The sequence below is a fragment of the Polypterus senegalus genome, chromosome 16 (genome assembly GCF_016835505.1).
Source record: "Polypterus senegalus isolate Bchr_013 chromosome 16, ASM1683550v1, whole genome shotgun sequence".
Classification (NCBI taxonomy): domain Eukaryota; kingdom Metazoa; phylum Chordata; class Cladistia; order Polypteriformes; family Polypteridae; genus Polypterus; species Polypterus senegalus.
The window spans coordinates 57323538-57347411 of NC_053169.1; the positions used below are offsets into that span (position 1 = coordinate 57323538).

General features: G+C 40.1%; 1 protein-coding gene across 1 annotated transcript in view; it reads left to right on the plus strand.

The window, feature by feature from the left end:
- dnaaf10 (dynein axonemal assembly factor 10) overlaps window positions 1-23322 on the plus strand; it is a 104962-nt gene extending 81640 nt beyond the window's left edge. Inside the window, exons 6-8 of the mRNA XM_039737890.1 lie at window positions 10015-10149; window positions 11214-11311; window positions 22934-23322. Of these exons, the coding sequence (XP_039593824.1) occupies window positions 10015-10149; window positions 11214-11311; window positions 22934-23141 (441 nt within the window). The 3' untranslated portion in view covers window positions 23142-23322. The remainder of the gene's footprint in view (window positions 1-10014; window positions 10150-11213; window positions 11312-22933) is intronic.
- The last annotated feature ends 552 nt before the right edge of the window (window positions 23323-23874 follow it).

The following is a 23874-nucleotide window of genomic DNA, read 5'->3' on the forward strand; positions in this document are numbered from 1 at the left end:
ACTTGATTTGACTGAAAGCCAGAAAAATACTGTTTTGCATCCATTTCTACAGACTTTATTAGAACCAGAATGAACTGTTTATGTTTGGACTGAATTTGTGTGCGACAAAGTTTTTATACTATGACCTGAAGCAAGCATCAGAATCCTGCTGAAAGAGGCCAAGGGACTGCATCATCATCATCATCACCACCATTGTCGAGCACTGGACTGAGGAAAAGACACCTGGCCTTTGAGAGGAGCTGTGAAGTATTTCAAATGTCCTTGGTGAGCCAAATCTGCTTGAGGGACTGAGTACTTGGGCAGTAGGAGGTGACTGGAAGGGCGTGGGAACACACTACCAACCCGGACGGCCAAGGGTTTGAAAGACTCACAGTTCATCTTTAGTTTGTCTGACCAAAATAGGGGTGGAGTGTTATGGTGTACAAAATCTGTACATTTTGGTTTCCATTATATTTTGTTCAAGACAAGACAACAGATGAAATTAACAAATTAAAGCAGGTTTTCTTCCCTTACTCCTTAGTTTTATAACACTTGTTCATAGCTTCGTGCTAATTTGGTTTTATAGCCCGGGAAAGGATGCTGAGGTGGTACCTCAGGCTATTATGGATGGACATCTGGAACAACAAAGTTTAGTTTATAGCCTGGGAGTGCTACCTCAAAGTACATCAAAGGTTTTGTTGTGTGGGAAAACGGACATTGAATTAATTCATCAATCATTTTGACAGCCAGCCAATCAGGTGCATGTGTTGTGAAACCAAGGCTTGACATTTCATAATAAATATGCCTTGGTTTGGAAAGAAGAGGAGAGAAGCAAAGGGAGAAGAGAGAGAAGCAAAGGGAGAAGAAAGAAGAAGAGGAACGGACGAAGACGGCCCTGGTCGTCAGAAAGGCATCATGAACACCGACTGCTAAATCAAACGCCTCCCTGGGACATTCATCCTTGTCATTTGTAACTTTTTCGTAAGCTTTTTCTAAAGACTATATATATTCAGACTTTCCTGTCACTACCTATTTTTTAGTATTCTTTGTTCTTGTGGTATTATTATTATTCTTGTAATAAATACCATGCTGCTTTTAACTTTCAGTGCTTTGTCTTAATGTCTAGAGTGATTGAAGTAATAAGTTTGATTTCTTTGAGCACCTGGTGACAGCCGGATTTTTGCCATTATTTCCGTGCTGCGAGGTTTATATGGCTGAGAGTGAAGAGCGCTATACTCAACAGAAGGGACAGATACGATAAAGAAGGTATTCTTGGCTGATGAATGGCCTATAGTCAAGAGTGCTGAGTCTTTGTATGTTTAAATGTATTCTTGTAGACCAAAAGTAATATTTAGGTCTGAGATATCACTAAAACATCGTATTGTTGTTCGTGCCGAAAATAAGTAAGTCTCTTGAAGTGCTGAATGACAGGCTGTTATTCCTATAGCACTTGTGTGGTTTAAAGTGCTAAGGGTTAATCAGCGTGTGTGTGTCATTCATGGAGCACAGTTGTGGTTAGGGTCTGTGTGTGTGTTTATCTGTGTGTGTGTGTGTTCATCTTAAAGTGCAACAGTAGACCAACCCGATAACGAACTTGACGAGAACACTTACCCTTGAGGAAACAGGTAAAAGGGCAAGTAGAGGGAAATACCACGATAATACATTTAGAGGGAAATACCACGATAATACAGTCATGTTTTACTAGAGAAAAATTAGTTTGTTGCACTTTAAAGTGTTTTTTCACACACTGTCTGTTTTTACTCTTTTTGTATATATTGTAGTTAGAAGAATTATAATTAACTCTTGCTGAACTCTTCATGAATATTTTCAATAAAATTTTGGTTATAAAACTAACATTTTTATATTCTAATTAACAGATCGATTGAAAAAGTAATCGATAGATTAATCGATTATCAAAATAAGCATTAGTTGCCGCACTAATTCTAACCCCAATTTTAACTGCAAAATATAAATAACATAGTAAAAACAGCTCGCCTTGCTTGAAGCATTAAAAATAAAATAAGTGAATTGGAGTTCTATGTACAGAGCATAATACATAGTATTATTAATATTATAGCAATAAAAAAGATGGGGATGAATATAACATAGATGGGTATAGTCTATGTTACGTATTATGTAGTAAACAGAACAGAATTGAAAGTGTAGAGGTGATTGACCCACTAGGGTCAAGTAATATAATCATAATATATTTATGTATTTATTTATATATATATATATATATATATATATATATATATATATATATATATATATACAGTGGTGTGAAAAACTATTTGCCCCTTCCTGATTTCTTATTCTTTTGCATGTTTGTCACACAAAATGTTTCTGATCATCAAACACATTTAACCATTAGTCAAATATAACACAAGTAAACACAAAATGCAGTTTTTAAATGATGGTTTTATTATTTAGGGAGAAAAAATCCAAACCTACATGGCCCTGTGTGAAAAAGTAATTGCCCCTTGTTAAAAATAACCTAACCGTGGTGTATCACACCTGAGTTCAATTTCGTAGCCACCCCAGGCCTGATTACTGCCACACCTATTTCAATCAAGAAATCACTTAAATAGGAGCTGCCTGACACAGAGAAGTAGACCAAAAGCACCTCAAAAGCTAGACATCATGCCAAGATCCAAAGAAATTCAGGAACAAATGAGAACAAAAGTAATTGAGATCTATCAGTCTGGTAAAGGTTATAAAGCCATTTCTAAAGCTTTGGGACTCCAGCGAACCACAGTGAGAGCCATTATCCACAAATGGCAAAAACATGGAACAGTGGTGAACCTTCCCAGGAGTGGCCGGCCACCAAAATTACCCCAAGAGCACAGAGACGACTCATCCGAGAGGTCACAAAAGACCCCAGGACAACGTCTAAAGAACTGCAGGCCTCACTTGTGCATATATATATATATATATATATATATATATATATATATATATATGCACACAGTGGTGTGAAAAACTATTTGCCCCCTTCTTGATTTCTTATTCTTTTGCATGTCTGTCACACAAAATGTTTCTGATCATCAAACACATTTAGCCATTAGTCAAATATATAATATACACAGGGTGGTCCAGATCTAATTATGCAGAGCCACATAACCTCGATGACTTTAATTTATGCAGGGACAATTCCAGTTCGGCACAAAGGCGATTCTTCATGTCCTCAGTTCGCGGTCCGGGGTTTTTTGGGTGATTTTGTATGTAATAAACTTAAAAAGTTATAACATAATGAAAATTGCATAAATAGATCTGGACCACCCTACAGCGTATCACTTTTTCTAGATTTTGTTATGTTACAGCTTTATTCCAAAATGGATTAAATTAATTTTTTTTCTCCGAATTCTACACACAACACCCCATAATGATAACGTGAAAAAAGTTTTACTTGGGGTTTTTGCAAATTTATTAAAAATAAAAAAACTGAGAAATCACATGTACATAAGTATTCACAGCCTTTGCTCAATACTTTGTCGATATACCTTTGACAGCAATTCCAGCCTCAAGTCTTTTTGAATATGATGCCACAAGCTTGGCACACCTATCCTTGGCCAGTTTCGCCCATTCCTCTTTGCAGCACCTCTAAAGCTCCATCAGGTTGGATGGGAAGCGTCGGTGCACAGCCATTTTAAGATCTCTCCAGAAATGTTCAATCGGATTCAAGTCTGGGCTCTGGCTGGGCCACTCAAGGACATTCACAGAGTTGTCCTGAAGCCACTCCTTTGATATCTTGGCTGTGTGCTTAAGGTTGTTGTCCTGTTGAAAGATGAACTGTCGCCCCAGTCTGAGGTCAAGAGCAGTCTGGAGCAGGTCTTCATCCAGGATGTCAAACAAATTATAAAACTTAAACCATCTCAAATGTGACTGAAAACAGATGAAACAAATTCTCCCTGGTGTAGGTACATTTTGACACAGACTTAATGCTCAGGAAAAAAAATTATAAAATAATTGAATTTTAATAATCTAAAACCAAATTATAATGACATGTGAAGTGATTTAATAGATGGCCAGCTACGTTTTTTCTGGAGTAACACCATTTTTTGCTTCAGAGATATTTTTTTGTAGTGGTTGTGGACTGCCAGGGGGTGCACCTGCCTCCCTAACCCGAAACAGAAGGATGCTAGACACAAGTGCAAGCACACTCACACACACAGGTTTTATTCTTTTTCCCTGTGGGAAACGCCTTCACTTGATTCTGGAACACTTGAGGTACAATTGGTTACAGTTCTTTCTTCCAATTGGAGCGCGGGCAGGTGAAGTGACTTGCTCATGGTCACACAGTGTCAGTACCGGGATTTTAACCCATAGTTTTAACTGCTACACCACACTTCAGTACTTTCTTTAAACTGATATTTTATTTCTTGATTTTAATGATTTAAATTAAGTCATTTAAATGTTGAGCAGTTAACTAATCCAAATCCTTATTTTAATAATTAGGCCAATATAATATAAGTCCAGTTTGATGTTGGACTTTTTGGAGATTGGCTTTGATGAGCCATTCTTTCTTGAAGGCTGCATTGCAGAAGATGTCCATTGATCTAGCATGGCGAGCTTAGGATTGCTGAATTTGAGGAGGAGGAGGTAGCTAGCCTGCATCACTCTAAAGAATTGGTGGACCTGACCTAGGTGTCCTTAAGAAAGACAATGTGTACTTCTAAGGCGGCGTGGAAAGGTATCTCCAGACCAGAGACATAGAAATAGGTGGGTCACATTAAGACATAAGTGCAAGGGAAAGAATACATACTGTCCAGAGGCAGACATTTTCAGGACCATTAGGAGCTGTATGGTGAGCCCAAGCAGATCATTTCAAAATCGGTCCTCACAAAGTGAGAGGTTGTGATAGAGGGAGATTGCTAGGAGAATTAAGACAAAGGTTTGCTCATGAGTCAAAGAGTTTGTTACAGTATGTTGCCTTCCAGATGCACTGACAGGAGACCTCACTGGAAGTGTGGAAAAGCTTGTTGCTTTATTTGACCCCAGGGAGGAAATAAATAAATACATAAATGGTTAGATACATACATAAATATACACACAGTTTGGTCTGAACAAACACCAGAATGATTATAAAGCAAGAAAATTAAAAAGAAAAAAAATCTTACTGATATTGCACTTTTAATTAGGCTAATGAGTTGATGGGCCTCTCGTGAAGTGATGTTACCAGCCCAGCACATCACAGCATGGCCATCACAAAGTTATAGAAGATGTGAAGGATGTCACTTCCTGCATTAAAGGAGCTCAGTCTCCTAAGGAGCAAGAGCCTGCTCTGCCTTTTCTTCCTCTGTATTCTGAGACCAACTTGTAATTAATGTGGATCCCCAAGTGCTTGCAGCAGTAGACAACCTCTACATCCACTCTTTGAAGAGTGACTTGACATAGAGGCTTTTTGTGCAGAGAAAGTCAATAACCAGTTTCCTTATTTTGCTTGTGTTAAGATGCAGACAATTCTCTTTGCACCAAGAAGCAAACTTCTCCATCTCACTCCTATTCTCTGTGTCATCCTCTTTATCAGTGCACACCATAAGTGCAGAATCACCTGAGAATTTCTGTAATTGACATAACCTGGTGTTACATTTGTAGTTGGAGATGTGCAGAGCAAAGAGAAAAGGAGACAAAACTTCCTTGTGGTGCTCTAGTGTTGTTCACATCCATATCCGAAACACAGTCCTTGAGTCTCACAAACTGTGATCTGCCTGACAGATAGTCCATTTTCCAGGTCACCATAGACTCATCCACCTGCATATCTCCAAGTTTACCCCTTAACAGGGAGGGCCGGATGGTACTGAAGGCATTGGAGGATTTAAAAAACATAATCCTCACAGTGCTGCCAACTTTGTCCAGATGGCAATATGCCTTGTGGAGCAGGTAGGTAGGTAGTTTCATCCTCCACTCCAATTTTGTCTAATAGGCAAACTTCAGTTGGTTCAGGTGATCTATCCACAACAGGACTCATTTAGTCTAGGACCAGTCTCTCAGAGGTCTTTATGATGTAAGACATATAGTTAGTGCCACTGGTATGTAGTCATTTGATGAAGAGGCACCTGCCTTCTTTGGAACAGCAACAGTGCAGGATGTTTTCCACAGTAGTGGCAATTTTTGAAGCCTTAGGTACAGACTGAACAGGTGACAGAGAATACCACAAAGTTGGTCAGCACAGGTCTTAAGAACTTGAGGACTGCCTCCATCTGGTCCTGCAGCTTTTCCTGTGTGTAACTTCCTCAGTTGTCTCCTTACTTGGTCTTCATTTATGGAAAGTCTTCACTGGTGATCAGAGGTGGACTTGTCACTCACCATTCCAGTTGACCTGGAAGGAATTGTTGATATATTGGGATGGTGTGGGGAGACTGGTCATTGGAAGAAGGTGGCAGTGGGAAGGAAAATCTATTAAAAATTGTTAGCTTTGTCCACATCCGTTTCTAGCACCTGAGCCCAGGATTGCTCAGGTTCCGTAACTATACCAAGACCATTACAGACATCCTTCAAGTTATTCTAAGTGAGTTTGTTTTATGTTTTAGCTTTTTAAGTATCCTTTCCTTCACACAATTTTTTCTTTAGTAAAAGCTGTATGACCTTCAGAGACTACAGGCCAGGTTCATACATTAACAGGAAGGGCCAAACAGAAATGAAGCAACAAATACTGTGCGCATAGTTACTTAATTTCTAACCAAAATGAAAGTGCCAAAGTAAAAAAAATGTAATACAGCAAATTAGCTTATTTTAACGCTGGAAGCATCAAAAATAAAATAAATGATTTGGACATGTAGTAACAGAGCAGATTGTGATATTATACCAGCGAGAGAAAGATGTGTAAATAAGAAAGGTGGGTATGAGTATAACATAGATGATTACACATTTTTGGGAAGGATAGACAAAAAATAAAATACAGGTTACCATTTTGTGAAACACAATTGAAATGTATGTCTTCCTCAATTGGAAAAAAGGCCACATCTTAGAGAGGACTTCTTGAGTTGAAAAGCAGCACCATGTGTCTATGTCTAACATTCTCTTTGACTTTCTCTGTTATGATTGACCATGAACCCCCAGAAGTTTATTTTCTCCTGGGATACTTTTGACTGGAGTTTTTGTTTTCCTGTCCTCCATTGTGAAATATCTATATGTATAATTCCCTAAGGGCACGCAAGACACTGAGCGCAAGCAAGACACTGAGGGCACGCAAGACAGAGCCCCGCCCACCAACTCTAAGACCATGGGATACGCTCGACAGAGCCCCGCCCACCAACTCTAACCCTCTACCGCCTCATGGGATACACACGACAGAGCCACGCACACCAACTGTGACCTTACTCCCGAGTCCAGCTTCACTCTCAAGGCACGCAACAACTCATCAAATACAGCCTCAGTCACTTTCGTGTGTGCAAAAGTCCACATGCACCTCTGAGCCACGTTGACTTTACACCGCACGCAAGACAGCGAGCCATGATCGCCAACTCACAGAGCCCTGCCCGCCAACTCTAACTAAGGGCAAGCAAGACAGAGAGCCACACCCACCAACTCACAGAGCTCCGCCCACCAACTCTAAGACCATGGGATACGCACACATTTAGTGTATTAGTGTATAAATAGATATAAATAATTGCATGTAAATGATTCGCCAAAATCTGTTGTATGTAAACGATACTGTTTAAAACGGTTTCCACGTCTACCTGTATTAGTTTAAAAGGCACTTTTACCACTTGCAGTAGGGTGGAGGCGCTGACTTACCATGTCGACTGGGCAGCACAGTGAATGCGGCATCTATCTATATACAGTGCATCCAGAAAGTTTTCACAGTGCATCACTTTTTCTACATTTTGTTATGTTACAGCCTTATTCCAAAATGGATTAAATTCATTTTTTTCCTCAGAATTCTACACACAACACCCCATAATGACAACGTGAAAAAAGTTTACTTGAAAGTTTTGCAAATTTATTAAAAATAAAAAAATTGAGAAAGCACATGTACATACAGTAAGTATTCACAGCCTTTGCCATGAAGCTCCAAATTGAGCTCAGGTGCATCCTGTTTCCCCTGATCATCCTTGAGATGTTTCTGCAGCTTAATTGGAGTCCACCTGTGGTAAATTCAGTTGATTGGACATGATTTGGAAAGGCACACACCTGTCTATATAAGGTCCCACAGTTGACAGTTCATGTCAGAGCACAAACCAAGCATGAAGTCAAAGGAATTGTCTGTAGACCTCCGAGGCAGGATTGTCTCGAGGCACAAACTGGGGAAGGATACAGAAAAATGTCTGCGGCTTTGAAGGTCCCATTGAGCACAGTGGCCTCCATCATCCGTAAGTGGAAGAATTTCAAAACCACCAGGACTCTTCCTAGAGCTGGCCGGCCATCTAAACTGAGCGATCAGGGGAGAAGGGCCTTAGTCAGGGAGGTGACCAAGAACCCAATGGTCACTCTGTCAGAGCTCCAGAGGTCCTCTGTGGAGAAAGGAGAACCTTCCAGAAGGACAACCATCTCTGCAGCAATCCACCAATCAGGCCTGTATGGTAGAGTGGCCAGACGGAAGCCACTTTAAAAGACACATGGCAGCCCGTCTGGAGTTTGCCAAAAGGCACCTGAAGGACTCTCAGACCATGAGAAACAAAATTCTCTGGTCTGATGGGACAAAGATTGACCTCTTTGGTGTGAATGCCAGGAGTCACGTTTGGAAGAAACTAGGCACCGCTCATCACCAGGCCAATACCATGTGTACAGTGAAGCATGGTGGTGGCAGCATCATCCTGTGGGAATGTTTTTCAGCGGCAGGAACTGGGAGACTAGTCAGGATAAAGGGAAAGGTGACTGCAGCAATGTACAGAGACATCCTGGAAAACCTGCTCCAGAGCGCTCTTGACCTCAGACTTGGGCGACGGTTCATCTTTCAGCAGGGCAGCGACCCTAAGCACACAGCCAAGATATCAAAGGAGTGCCTTCAGGACAACTCTGTGAATGTCCTTGAGTGGCCCAGCCAGAGCCCAGACTTAAATCCGATTGAACATCTCTGGAGATCTTCAAATGGCTGTGCACCGACGCTTCCCATCCAACCTGATGGAGCTTGAGAGGTGCTGCAAAGAGGAATGGGTGAAACTGGCCAAGGATAGGTGTGCCAAGCTTGTGGCATCATATTCAAAAAGACTTGAGGCTGTAATTGCTGCCAAAGGTGCATCGACAAAGTATTGAGCAAAGGCTGTGAATACTTATGTACATGTGATTACTCAGGTTTTTTATTTTTAATAAATTTGCAAAATCCTCAAGTAAGCTTTTTTCACATTGTCATTATAGGGTGTTGTGTGTAGAATTCTGAGGAAAAAAATGAATTTAATCCATTTTAGAATAAGGCTGTAACATAACAAAATGTGGAAAAAGTGATGCGTTGTGAATACTTTTCGGATGCACTGTATGTCTATGTTTTCCGTAGCCTGCTACAGGAAGGTACTCTCTCGACGATTGGCATTGGTTTCGCTCCTTGCTATTTTCGTTATACTGTGACGATGGTTTTCTAACCCTTTGTTATACTATATTCCTTTATCACCATTTTCCGTTCCTATTCTTACACCGCTGTATGTTATGGCGGCCTTCAGCTAGTACTGCATAATTCAACAATTAATTAGTGGATGGATATTATTGGGTTTCATTTATGTTAATCAGTTTCAAACTACTTTACTTTTCTGTTAAAACAAATCTGCATCTTTATGTGTGCCTATTATGTAATACATAATTTTGCAAAATGTGTAAGTTATTCTACCCATGCACTAAGTAAAGAGCATTATTCAACAATTGAATTGAAGTATATGGTGATTCTGCATTGCCCTGTAAGAATAAATGGGCATGACTTTGTGTTTTGCACCTCATACAAATGGGGTAGCCTTCTGCTACATTTGAGCATGTATTAGACAAAGGGAGGTGTGAATAAATTGAACTCTTGTTTCAGCAAAACTGAATTGCAATATAAATATCTCTGAGGAGTTTTTCTATTCTACTTAAAGTGCCTTATTTTCTTTTTCTTTCTATCTGAAGGTATGCTGTGTTGAGTTTGACAGAAAAGATATCAGCATGAATAAGCTTGTTGCTACATCACTGGAAGGCAAGTTTCATGTGTTTGACATGAGGACCCAACACCCATCCAAAGGCTTTGCATCTGTTTCTGAAAAGGTAATAGTAGTATCAACAGTATTGATTCTTGTCCTTTAAGTTTAATAGAATTATTTATGTATAATTATTTTTGGCCATAGTTCAATATCATTTATATGATATCTATGTGACAAATTACTACCAACAATGTATCTGTTATACGAGGTGTGGCAGAAAAGTAATGAGACTGGCAACACTTAAGCGATCTGGCAACGCTGCGCTGTTGTCCTTGATAGAGCACGTGTATCAGTACCCTCCCATAGCTCAGTGCGAGTTTCAACTCCTTCCGTTAACTACGTGATTTTTGTGACTGCTATTAGCGAAGTTGTGTTTTTGGTTGTGCGTCACGCAAAATGGAACAGCGGAATTTGGAGCAACATTGTGCCATTAAACGGCAAGTGTGACGTTTGAAAAGTTAAAACAGGCCTATGGGGAACATTCTTTATCCCAAGCTCAAGTTTTTCAGGGAGGCCTTCAACCGAAACCAATGAAAACATCGAACGTGTGAACACTCTTGTAAGATCAGACCGTCGTTTAACATTAAGAATGTTGAGTGAACAATTAAATTTGAACAGATTTACCGTTCATCAAATTTTGACTGAACATTTGAACATGCGAAAGGTCTGTGCCAAAATGGTGCCGAAAAACCTCACAATTGAGCAGAACGTCAATCGAAAAAACGCATTCTTGTGGTTCCCCAGCGCCCTTATTCACCTGACCTCAGTCCGTGTGACTTTTTCCTAAACTGAAAAATGTCCTCAAAGGACGTCATTTCGGAACTTTAGAAAACATCCAAAAGAGTGTAACGGACATGCTGAAGACCATACCGGTTGAAGACTTCCAGCGCTGCTACCAACAGTGGGAACAACGTCTCCATCGGTGTGTAGCTGCCCAAGGGAACTACTTTGAAGGGGATAACATTGATGTTTGAAAAAAATAAAAACTTTGGTAAATAAAAAATCAGTCTCATTACTTTTCTGCCACACCTCGTATATGGCTGTTTATATGACAGATCACATCTTAATGAAGATTTGCTAGTAGCATTTTGACAAAAAATATATATTTGTCATTTTTTTTTTTATCAGGCTCATAAATCTACTGTCTGGCAGGTGCGCCACTTACCACAAAATCGAGACATATTTATAACAGCTGGTGGATCAGGCAGCCTAAATCTTTGGAAATAGTAAGTTCATTTACAGTAAAGGATGATGGCTTTGTTTAATTACTGTATTTAAGATGTGCTGTCTTTCTGCCTTCAGAATTGAAAATATGAGATTTATTTTACCATATATTATTAGACAGTGTAACATTATCTGTGGTGGGCTGGAGCCCTGCTCAGGGATTTGTTCCTGTTTTGCACCCTGTGTTGGCTGGGATTGGCTCCAGCAGACCCCCGTGACCCTGTGTTAGGATATAGCGGGTTGGACAGTGGATGGATGGATGAATGTAACATTATAGTATTCTATCTGTGGCAATGTTATTTGCAATCTAGCATGAAAAATACACTAAAATTCAATGCACATTCATGTACATTTATTTTTGGCACATGATTTCATTGATTTTTTTATAATGAAGCACACTACATTTCTTTCCATGACCACTCTTTACTTGTGCCAAAGCTAAATGAATTCAAATTCACATTCAAATAAGCATCAACCATAGTGAGAGTATTCTGATCATACTTGTCTGTATGTTCTCAATCAGCATCTAAATATACATTATTTAAAATAAGTAAATATTGTAAAAGGCACCAAGAGCCACCACACAGGATGTGGAATTTGAGTGATTAGAGAAATTGTCCTTTTGGATTGTCAAAAGAAGCAAATTACTTCCATCTTCCCAGGTACCCCCTTACACTGGCTGTAGTCCAAGGCCATTCTGCAGGATGCCCATCTCCTAGAAATGCTCTCTAAAAAGCTGTGGAACACATGGAATGCTTCTAGGGAGTTTCTGTGTCAGCCCACCAGCTCTATGCTCCTACTAGCTGACTTACCCTGTTACTACATTTTTTGCCAAAAAAAAAAAAAAAACAGATCAGAGATGTGAGAGACGACTTTCACCTTATAGCCAGTATGTCAGAAATAAAAAGCAATCTCTACAATTTATGAACAAAGTTGATAAATCGGTAAAGTCTACATTAAGTAACTTTCACTTTAGCTGTTATGATCTGGACATGGCGATAGTCTGTATACACACATATATATATATTACCAGATGGATTCCAGGCAAATCCTGGTACAAGCCATAAGCCACCTGGTTCACTCACTTAGTTTAGAATACAGTAATCCCTCCTCGATGGCGGGGGTTGCGTTCCAGAACCCCCCGCGATAGGTGAAAATCCGCGAAGTAGAGACCATATGTTTGTGTAGTTATTTTTATATATTTTAAGCTCATAGAAACTCTCCCACACTGTTTATAAATATTCTCCAGATAGTTATACAGTAAACCCTCGTTTATCTTGGTTGATCCGCTCCAGACAGATAAATGAATTTCCACGAAGTAGGATTTTTTATTTAAATCTAATATTTTTGCAGTTAGAGCATTGAAAACCTGTTTACGACCTTCTAAATACGTTTTTTAACATTATTAGAGCCCTCTAGACATGAATTAACACCCTTTAGTCAAAAGTTTAAACTGTGCTCCATGACAAGACAGAGATGACAGTTCTTTCACACAATTAAAAGAATGCAAATATATCTTCCTCTTCAAGGTGCGCCGTCAGGAGCAGAGAAGGTCAGAGAGAGAGTAAAGTAAACAATGAAAAATCAACAGGGCTGGTGCTCTTTTAAGTATGCAAGCACCGCGATAAAGCAGCGCAATGAAGGGATCAATGTGAAGGTAGCCTTTCAGCATTTTTTACAGGTGCGTCCGTATCTTCTAAGCAAGCAGCCACTCTGCTAACAGCACCTCTGCTCACACCCCCTCCGTCAGGAGCAGATAATGGGGCCAATCATACGCCTCCCTGATGGTATTGCATGATGGATAAGTATCTGCCTGTATTTCTCAGAGAGAGAGTGAGAGACAGAGAAAAGCAAACAGTGAAAAATCAATACGGGCTGTTAGAGCTTTTAAGTGTGCGAAGCAGCGTGAGGGAAGCATATCGTATATCATTGAGGAGTTTTATTTAATATGTAATATGTGCTCTGATTGGGTAGCTTCTCAGCCATCCGCCAATAGCGTCCCTTGTATGAAATCAACTGGGCAAACAAACTGAGGAAGCATGTACCATAAATTAAAAGACCCATTGTCCACAGAAATCCGCGAACCAGCGAAAAATCTGTGATATTTATTTAGATATGCTTACATTTAAAATCCGTGATGGAGTGAAGCCGCGAAAGTCAGAGCGCAATATAGCGAGGGATCACTGTACAAATAGGGGAAGGTGCAGCTGAATGCCTGCATCCCTGTTAAGTCTTCTTTCTTAACATGCCCTCAATGCTTTCTACCGATTTAAAAGATTTTGCTGGTCTTTTTTATTATAACTAGAAAGTCATAATATCCAAACACTGACACTGATAATAATGAAGTCCTCTGAAAGACTGGCTGTCTCCTACATTAAAGCCAAAATCTCCACTTCCCTGGACTCATATTACTTTGCTTTCATAGCTAATAGATCTACAGAGAATGCCATCACTGTACACAACCTTCAGACATTTGGAGGGACAGGGCACTTACATGAGGATGTTATTTGGGGATTATGGCTCTGCTTTTAATTCATTTGTCTCCTCCCAGCTCACCCACAAACTGCACCAGTTGTGTCTTAGCATACCACTTTGTAACTGGATCCTCATAGAGTGGCAGAGCGCCATCAGTATGGTAGGATTCTCATCTCTTTTCCACCATATCCCTGAACACGGGCACACCGTAAGGCTGTGTACTGAACCCCATTCTCTACTCCCTCTTCACTCACGACAGTGTACCTGCATATACTACCAATACCATCATAAAATTTGCAGAAGACACAACAGTGATTGGGGTAATTTCCAATAATGTCAAAAGCATGGAGGTGGAAAAATCAGGTGAGATGGTGCACAGTAAATAAACTGTCACTCAATACAGGAAAGAGCAAGGATTTTAGAAGATCATATGATGAGGATTATGTTCCAGTTTTCATCACTGAGAATAGGGTGGAGTGTTTGTCAGGATTTAGGTTCCTAGGGATATACAGTGGATACGGAAAGTATTCAGACCCCCTTCAATTTTTCACTCTTTGTTATATTGCAGCCATTTGCTAAAATCATTTAAATTAATTTTTTTACACATTAATGTACACACAGCACCCCATATTGACAGACAAAAAAAAGAATTTTTGAAATTGTTGCAGATTTATTAAAAAAGAAAAACTGAAATATCACATGGTCCTAAGTATTCAGACCCTTTGTTCAGTTTTTAGTAGAAGCACCCTTTTGAGCTAATGCAGCCATGAGTCTTCTTGGGAAAGATGCAACAAGTTTTTCACACCTGGATTTGGGGATCCTCTGTTATTCCTCCTTGCAGATCCTCTCCAGTTCTGTCAGGTTGGATGGTAAACGTTGGTGGACAGCCATTTTTAGGTCTCTCCAGAGATGACCAATTGGGTTTAAGTCAGGGCTCTGGCTGGGCCATTCAAGAACAGTCACGGAGTTGTTGTGAAGCCACTCCTTCGTTATTTTAGCTGTGTGCTTAGGGTCATTGTCTTGTTGGAAGGTAAACCTTCGGCCCAGTCTGAGGTCCTTAACACTCTGGAGAAGGTTTTTGTCCAGGATATCCCTGTACTTGGCCGCATTCATCTTTCCCTCGATTGCAACCAGTTGTTCTGTCCCTGCAACTGAAAAACACCCCCACAGCATGATGCTGCCACCGCCATGCTTCACTGTGGGGACTGTATTGGACAAGTGATGAGCAGTGCCTGGTTGTCTCCACTCACTGAGGAGAGGCAAGACACATGACAGCCCGCATGGAGTTTGCTAAAAGACACCTGAAGGACTCTGAGATGGTGAGAAATAAGATTCTCTGGTCTGATGAGACCAAGATAGAACTTTTTGGCCTTAATTCTAAGCGGTATGTGTGGAGACAACCAGGCACTGCTCATCTCTTGTCCAATACAGTCCCCACAGTGAAGCATGGCGGTGGCAGCATCATGCTGTGGGGTGTTTTTCAGCTGCAGGGACAGGATGACTGGTTGCAATCGAGGGAAGATGAATGCGGCCAAGTACAGGGATATCCTGGACAAAAACCTTCTCCAGAGTGCTAAGGACCTCAGACTGGGCCGAAGGTTTACCTTCCAACAAGACAATGACCCTAAGCACACAGCTAAAATAACGAAGGAGTGGCTTCACAACAACTCCGTGACTGTTCTTGAATGGCCCAGCCAGAGCCCTGACTTAAACCCAATTGGTCATCTCTGGAGAGACCTAAAATGGCTGTCCACCAACGTTTACCATCCAACCTGACAGAACTGGAGAGGATCTGCAAGGAGGAATGGCAGAGGATCCCCAAATCCAGGTGTGAAAAACTTGTTGCATCTTTCCCAAGAAGACTCATGGCTGTATTAGCTCAAAAGGGTGCTTCTACTAAATACTGAGCAAAGGGTCTGAATACTTAGGACCAGGTGATATTTCAGTTTTTCTTTTTTAATAAATCTGCAACAATTTCAAAAATTCTTTTTTTTGTCTGTCAATATGGGGTGTTGTATGTACATTAATGAGGAAAAAAATTAATTTAAATGATTTTAGCAAATGGCTGCAATATAACAAAGGGTGAAAAATTGAAGGGGGTCTGAATACTTTCCGTACCCACTGTATATCTTCAGGGATCTTTCATGGACAGCTAACACCACAGCACAGCTGAAGAAAGCACAGCAACAACTGTTTTTGTTAAGAATATTGAAAATGGCTGGCTTTTCTAGACAGGTACTTCAAACCTACTACTGCTGTTCCACTAAGGGGATTTTAGCCCATTGTATTTGTAGGTGGTATCACAGCCCTTAGGATAATCGGAATATAGCTTCTGGCTCTGAAGGACATTTATAGCACATGCTGTCTAAGGAAAGCCACCAGCATCTGCATGTTATCCACTCACCCATGCCACAGTCGGTTTGAACTTCTCTCATCTGGCAAACGCTTCAGAGCTTTTCCTGCACAGACCTTCATGCCCAGAAACAGTTTCATCCCAAAAAATCAGTCCATCAAGTGCTCCAAGTAGAACTATTTGTACTTATAATTACAATTACCTCACTCTAAACTGCACTACAACCGTAATATTGCACAATCTGAGCCACTTTATGAACTATTTGCACTGTCTGCACTATATATACATGTATATTATACTTATTCTTTAATATGTGTTCGAAGACCAGTGCAGCCTGTCATTAATGTGGTCTTCCAAGTACTTGTAAAAGAGAACCTGCATCCACTCCATGAATAGTCACTGGACATAGTGGCTCTTTGGTGCGGCTAAAATCAATAACCAGTTCCTGGGTTTTGCTGATGTTAAGATTCAGACAATTTTCTTTGCACCAAGAAACAAAGTTCTCCACCTGACTCCTATACTCTGTCTCTCCTCATATTGTACGTCCAGATTCACCAGAGATTTTCTGCAGTTGACATGGCTTGGAGTTTTATTTTTAGTCTGAGGTGTTCTGAGTAAAGAGAAAAGGAGACAGAACTGTTTCTTATGGTGCTCTAATGTTGCACACATCCATATCAGACACACAGTCATTGAGATTCACAAATTACAGTCTGCCTGACAGATAGTCCATTATCGCAGACACCATAGGCTCTTCCGCCTACATTTATCTGAGATTACCCATTAACAGATATGGTTGGATGGTATTGAAGGCACTGGAGAAATCAAAAAACATAATCCTTTCCGTGTTGTCAGTTTTGTCCAGGTTAGAATAGGCCTTGTGGAGCAGATCGATAATTGCATCCTCCACTTCAATCTTTGTCAAATAAGCATCCTTCAGTAGCTCCAGATGGTCTGTCACAGGAGGATTTATATAATCCAGGACCAGTCTGTCAGAAGTCTTCATGATATGAGACGTAAGTGCCACTGGTCTGTAGTCACTCAGTGAAGAGGCACCTGTCTTCTTTGGAACAGGAACAATGCAGGATGTTTTCCACAGCAGTAGCTATGGAAGCCTTAGTGACAGATTAAACAGATGACAGAGGACACCACAAAGTTGGTCAGCAAAGGCCTTAACAACTCGAGGACTGACACCATTTGGTCCCACAGCTTTTCCTTTGTGTAGCTTACTCAGTTGTCTCCTTACTTGTTCTTCAGCTATGAACAGCCCACACTGATGCTCACTGGCCCAATTCTAGTTGACGTGGTAGGAGTTGTTGATACATTGGGATGGTGTCAAGTGACTGGTCTTTGGAAAATAATGGCAGTGGGAAGAAAAAACTATTAACAATTGGTTCAGGATGTTAGCTTTTCCATATCCCCTTCTAGCACTTGAGCCCTGGATTGGTTGAGTCCTGTAATAATGCCCAGCCCATTCCAGACATCCTTCATGCTATTCTGAATCAGTTTTGTTTTCTATTTTAGCTTTTTAAGATTCCTTTCCTTTACTCTGCTTTTTCATTATCACATACTATATGTCCCTCAGTGCCTCTTTTTCATTGATTTAAATGTTTTCTTTTTGTCATTCTGCAGACCTTTTGTCATTCCAAGTCCCTCAATATTGTCCCTATATGACTCAAACATCATTTCCCAGTCTGTTATTTGGAATCCATCATTCAGAATCATATCAGCGTCCAGGCTGCATTTCCTCACTATTCTGGTGATAACAGGATTCCGTCTAATAACAGGCTTGTAGCTTGGAATAAGACGAATCAGGTTGTGGTCAGATTTGCCTAAAAGTGGCAGTAGTTTACATTTAAAGGCATCTTTAACATTTGAATGCAGCATATCCAGCTTGATATTTCCTTGAGTGGAACAACTCACAAACTGATAGAAATATCTCATCGTTCCTTCCAAAAACACATGGTTGAAGTCACTACATATTATAACTGCAGGGTCAAAGTAAGTCATCGTTAAAGTGTTGGTGACAGAACAAATCATTTCTTTTGCGGAGTCCCCATTTTCAGAGGGAGGAATAGTGAGAAGTCAAACAAAATGATGCCTTTTATTGGTTAACTAAAAAGATTACAATATGCAAGCTTCTGAGGCAACTCGGGCCCCTTCTTCAGACAATGTGTAATACAGAAACTGGAATTCCTTTTGTTTATATGGACACTAGAACAGATACAGCATTGGAAAACATTTAAGTAAAACATTTTAGATGTAAAAAAATGAATAGACCTCTCCATGCTAAGATTCATTTAGCAAGAGAGGAGAACAATGTATAGTCAAGATCTTTTGATAAGATACAGTGCATCCGGAAAGTATTCACAGCGCATCACTTTTTCCACATTTTGTTATGTTACAGCCTTATTCCAAAATGGAATAAATTCCTTTTTTTTTCCTCAGAATTCTACACACAACACCCCATAATGACAACGTGAAAAAAGTTTACTTGAGGGTTTTGCAAATTTATTAAAAATAAAAAAACGGAGAAATCACATGTAGCCTTTGCTCAATACTTTGTCAAGCAATTCCAGCCTCAAGTCTTTTTGACTATGATGCCACAAGCTTGGCACACCTATCCTTGGCCAGTTTCGCCCATTCCTCTTTGCAGCACCTCTCAAGCTCCATCAGGTTGGATGGGAAGCGTCGGTGCACAGCCATTTTAAGATCTCTCCAGAGATGTTCAATCGGATTTAAGTCTGGGCTCTGGCTGGGCCACTCAAGGACATTCACAGAGTTGTCCTGAAGCCTCTCCTTTGATATCTTGGCTGTGTGCTTTGGGTCGTTGTCCTGCTGAAAGATGAACCGCCACCCCAGTCTGAGGTCAAGAGCTCTGGAGCAGGTTTTCATCCCAGATGTCTCTGTACATTGCTACAGTCATCTTTCCCTTTATCCTGACTAGTCTCCCAGTTCCTGCCGCTGAAAAACATCCCCACAGCATGATGCTGCCACCACCATGCTTCACTGTAGGGATGGTATTGGCCTGGTGATGAGCGGTGCCTGGTTTCCTCCAAACGTGATGCCTGGCATTCACACCAAAGAGTTCAATCTTTGTCTTATCAGACCACAGAATTTTGTTTCTCATGGTCTGAGAGTCCTTCAGGTGCCCTTTGGCAAACTCCAGGCGGGCTGCCATGTGCCTTTTACTAAGGAGTGGCTTCTGTCTGGCCACTCTACCATACAGGCCTGATTGGTGGATTGCTGCAGAGATGGTTGTCCTTCTGGAAGGTTCTCCTCTCTCCACAGTGGACCTCTGGAGCTCTGACAGAGTGACCATCGGGTTCTTGGTCACCTCCCTGACTAAGGCCCTTCTCCCCCGATTGCTCAGTTTAGATGGCCACCCAGCTCTAGTAAGAGTCCTGGGGCCTCATGTATAACGCCATGCGTAGAACTCGCACTATAACATGACGTAAGCACAAAACCCGAAATGTGCTTACGCACAGAAAAATCCAGATGCATGAATCTGTGTGTACTCCAACTTCCACGTTCTTCTGCTACATATATCCCGATCAGCGTGAAAAGTAACGCTCGTGCATGCGCTTTATGTAACGCCCCAACTCCTCCCAGAATTACGCCTCTTTGAATATGCAAATCAATATAAATAGCCCTTAAGCTCAGCCTTCTGTGAAAAGACATTGGGAAAATATAAGAATTTCAGTGAATACCAAGTGGAGGCAAAGGAAAAACATACTATTTGTTCAAGTTGTACCGCTCTCAGATCCGGCACGATTATAATACACACTGCCATATTTGAGAGGCAGCAAAAAGAAAAAGAAAACAAATAATCCGGGGCGCGAGTGACCAACACTACTTTTCTACTTCACCACTTCAATTATAGAGACACACCAGTGAAAGCAGGGTCAAGCAAAAATGATTATTGGCAGACAATATATAGGATCACTGCAACAACGAACAGACCTTATATACATAATATCGCACTGCAGCGCTTCCCTTCCCCACACAAATCATAACACCAACACTTGAAAACATACATTACTAATAAAGACTTGAAAATGGAAACAAAACAAAAAAAAACAATGGATTTATAGTCTTTTAAATCTTATCTGTACGGAGCGTCGAGCTCAGTCTGTAGTGGGGAATGAGACGCCGACCATATCTCTTGTTCCAGGAAACGTTCTGATTAACTGTTCCTTGTGCTGGCCCATCAAGTCCTCTCCCGTATTCTTTCCTCCCGAAAGAAAAAATAATTTGCTTGGAAATGAACCCGGGTTCACCTGACGATATCCAAGAGGTGTTAATCCTTTCCCTCGTGCCTTTTTCTGTTATGCCCTCCTTCTCTCTCCTAGCTCCTTCTCTTCCCTTTTTTCCCGCCACCTATTTACATTCGGATAGCTCCTCCCCGTACAGTCTGTTGGCCCTCCAAGCCAGGTGCTCCCCTCCCTCTGTATAAAGGGCCGGCCCTAAACATAAAGGCATACCACAAAAACAGATATGGGAAAAGGTACAAACGTACAGGTACATATCCATATTTCATTTGACCGTTACAGAGTAAACCGTGGTATAATCAACAAAAGGAAGTTGATCGAGTGACATAGCGTGTTGGAGAAACTTAAAAGCTCATGTTCACAAAATCGCACAGTGCCGGAAATAAAAAAGAAGTCACATATCAAAGTCGCCGTGAAAAGGTGAGTAATAGCCCACCGTCTGAGTGTTATATGAAAGCTTATTAGGGTACAGAGAAAAAAAGGCACACAGTGGGGAAAAAGCACAAAATGTCAACTTCAATCTCGACATTTCCACTTTAATCACATAATTTATTTTGTCATTAAAGTAGAACATCATAAACTTCATCTTAAAATCGTTTAATCAACCAGTTTCTCAAATCACATCGTAATTAAAGTAGCACGTTAAATGCTTTGTTTTGTATTTGATTTTCTATGTGCTCTATGTGTGTGAATCACTACTTGCTTCTTAAACCGGCTCTCTTCCTCCGACAGGACACAGAATCCATTACATTCGTGATATTACAGCTCTCTGAATAACTAAAATAATGAGATGTATACGTGATATCATTTTCATGATGATAGGAGTTAAAGCACGTTATGGAAAAAGAATCGGTGGCTCCTTCGCCCGCCAATGTCAGTAAAGTAGCTTATGCACGGTGGATGGCCACGTCCGTTGCAGACACTGCATAGCCGCCTCGTGCTCATGACACAAGCATTTATCTTTTGTCGAAATTTGTCGCCATGCGTTTTAGCTGTGTTGTTATTTTCTCTCTCTGTTTTATATTCAATATATATTGGCGTAGCCGTCACTGCAGTCCTTGCTTTTCTTTCCCCAAGTAACCGATCGCCACACAATCAGCTCTGTAATAGACGTTAAGCCATCTGTAAGCTTAGCCGATTAAATCAAAACGTTTAAAGAACATTGAAATATCTTCATAGTACATGTTTAATTATTCTATCCTTAACGACACTCCCAGTGAAGAATATAGATTATTTAAATGAAGTTAAAGTTTTATCTGTATAATTTAACAAACATATTTTGCTGCATTTCACCTTAAAAATGATATCGTCATCATATGTAAATACGCACTTTATAAAGTGGCCCAGGTTGTGAGATATTATAACTGTAGTGCAAGTTTACAGTGGGGTGATTGTACTTATAAGTACAAACCGTTCTACAAGGAGCAATTGATTGAGTGCATTTAAAGTTCTTAGGATTAAAGTGTTCCTGAACCGCGAGGTCTGTACAGGAAAGGCTTTAAAACGTTTTGCAGTGGCAGAGACAGCGTGTCCTTAAAGCTGTATACCGATAATTCTCTTTCCGATCAGCTGCTGCTGTGATTCACACTCAGATACAGTGATATAAATACTCCGAGTCGTGCAGTGAGAGTAATATGGAAAACGATGATCTGCTGTGGCAACTCCTAACGGGAGGAGCTGAAAGAAGAAGAAGAAGAAGAAGTGAGAGTAACAACGCTAAAGCAGTTATGGTATTTGGAATACTATGGCTGTTCCCTGAACCATTATATTGTTACAAGTTAATTACAATCAGATTCGTTACACTAATAAACAATATGCGGTTAGTTTCAGTGTATTTATAAAGCCTTTTCAAGTTTCTGATGAGATTTTCAATACAATGTGGCATGTGAACCTTACCTTAAACAACATGATTTACCCAAGGAGTCAGTTATACATATGTATACAGTTTTATTCTGTGCTGTTCATAAGAGGATTTATGTATTTATTGCTTTTTACATCCTGTAGTACACTGATGTTACTGAAGTATTTATTTCTTTATCTTAAAGAAGAACCTCTGCACTGTTTTTGTAGACTGACTAGACTGTAGAGTTTTCTGCACTAATAAATGTAAGCACTGAGCACCTTGTTCTTTGTCAACATGTTGCAGCTCACAGTCAGCCATCTTCCTCTTCCACTTTAGTCCTAGGAGAGGGACAGGGAGAGAGAGGGAGAGCACAGAGGTTGGTCACCAGATTTCATGTAAAGATTTCATATGAGCATGAGACCATTTTTCTTCATACAGAGAACCATAGAACCTGTAATAAATTACCAAGTAAACAGAAAAGCGGGATTGGCAAGTTCGCTGAATGGTTTGTTCTCATCAAAATTGTTCTATTGAGTTCTGGGATCTCCTTCTTAGTCCTGCCGTTTTTTCACAGAGGTCAAATAAATTGATTGCTAAGCCACACACTGAGTTATAAGTGCTGTTAGTTTCTTCAGATTTTCATATTACCGTAGTAACTCTCATTCATTCATCTTTTCTTTTCAAGTGAATATCCAGTCCAAAGAAGCAAAAAAGATGCAGATAACATTGATATGGGAGTTGCTGGACTAGTTGGCCTCCTTCAGAATGTCACACTTTCCACACAACCGATTTCAAGTCTGGACTGGAGTCCTGATAAGCAGGGCCTCTGTGTCTGCTCAGCCTTCGATCAGACCGTGAGAGTTCTAATTGTTACTAAACTAAACAGAGTATAGGCCTGAGCAGCTAAACTAAATATTTGGATTATGTGTTATGTTTGTTCAATTTCCGAATTGAATTTGTTGTACTAATATATTTCTTTTCCTTAGACAATGTAATTATTTCTGACTGTTTAAAATGTTAACTATTCAAAATTTGTAATTTGCCAACTATGCTATTTTTTCTGTATTTTACATTCTTTACTAATAAAATAGTTTTTCTAGTTACTTGTTTCATTTTTGACTGTCATATCTTTTTGAGGTGTATATTTTTTTTTTATTTTAATTAATTTTATTACAATCCATACAAATCAATCAAGTTTTTACAAAAAAGAATTATGTTAAGAACAGATCGATCCCCACCCCTGAGAGAGAGAGCAAGCCAAACGGTGTAAAATTTAAGGCTTGTAAAAATACCTAAATTAATAAATTCTCTGTGCTTTATAAACTTATTTTAAAATATTACTGATTAGATCCTGCCATGTTTTGAAAAACGTCTGTACGGATCCTCTAACTGAGTATTTGATTTTTTCCAATTTCAAATAATATAACACATCAGTTTCCCACTGACTTAAAAGAGGAGAGTTTGGGTTCTTCCAGTTTATCAGAATGAGTCTTTTTGAGGTGTATAATAGTTGATGTTTAATGTTTCATAATATCCTGACCTATTTCAGCTACTTATATCTGTAAAGATGGTAAGCATGAATAGCTGAGTTCCAGCCATCGGATTCTTTGTTTCCCTAAATAGAAT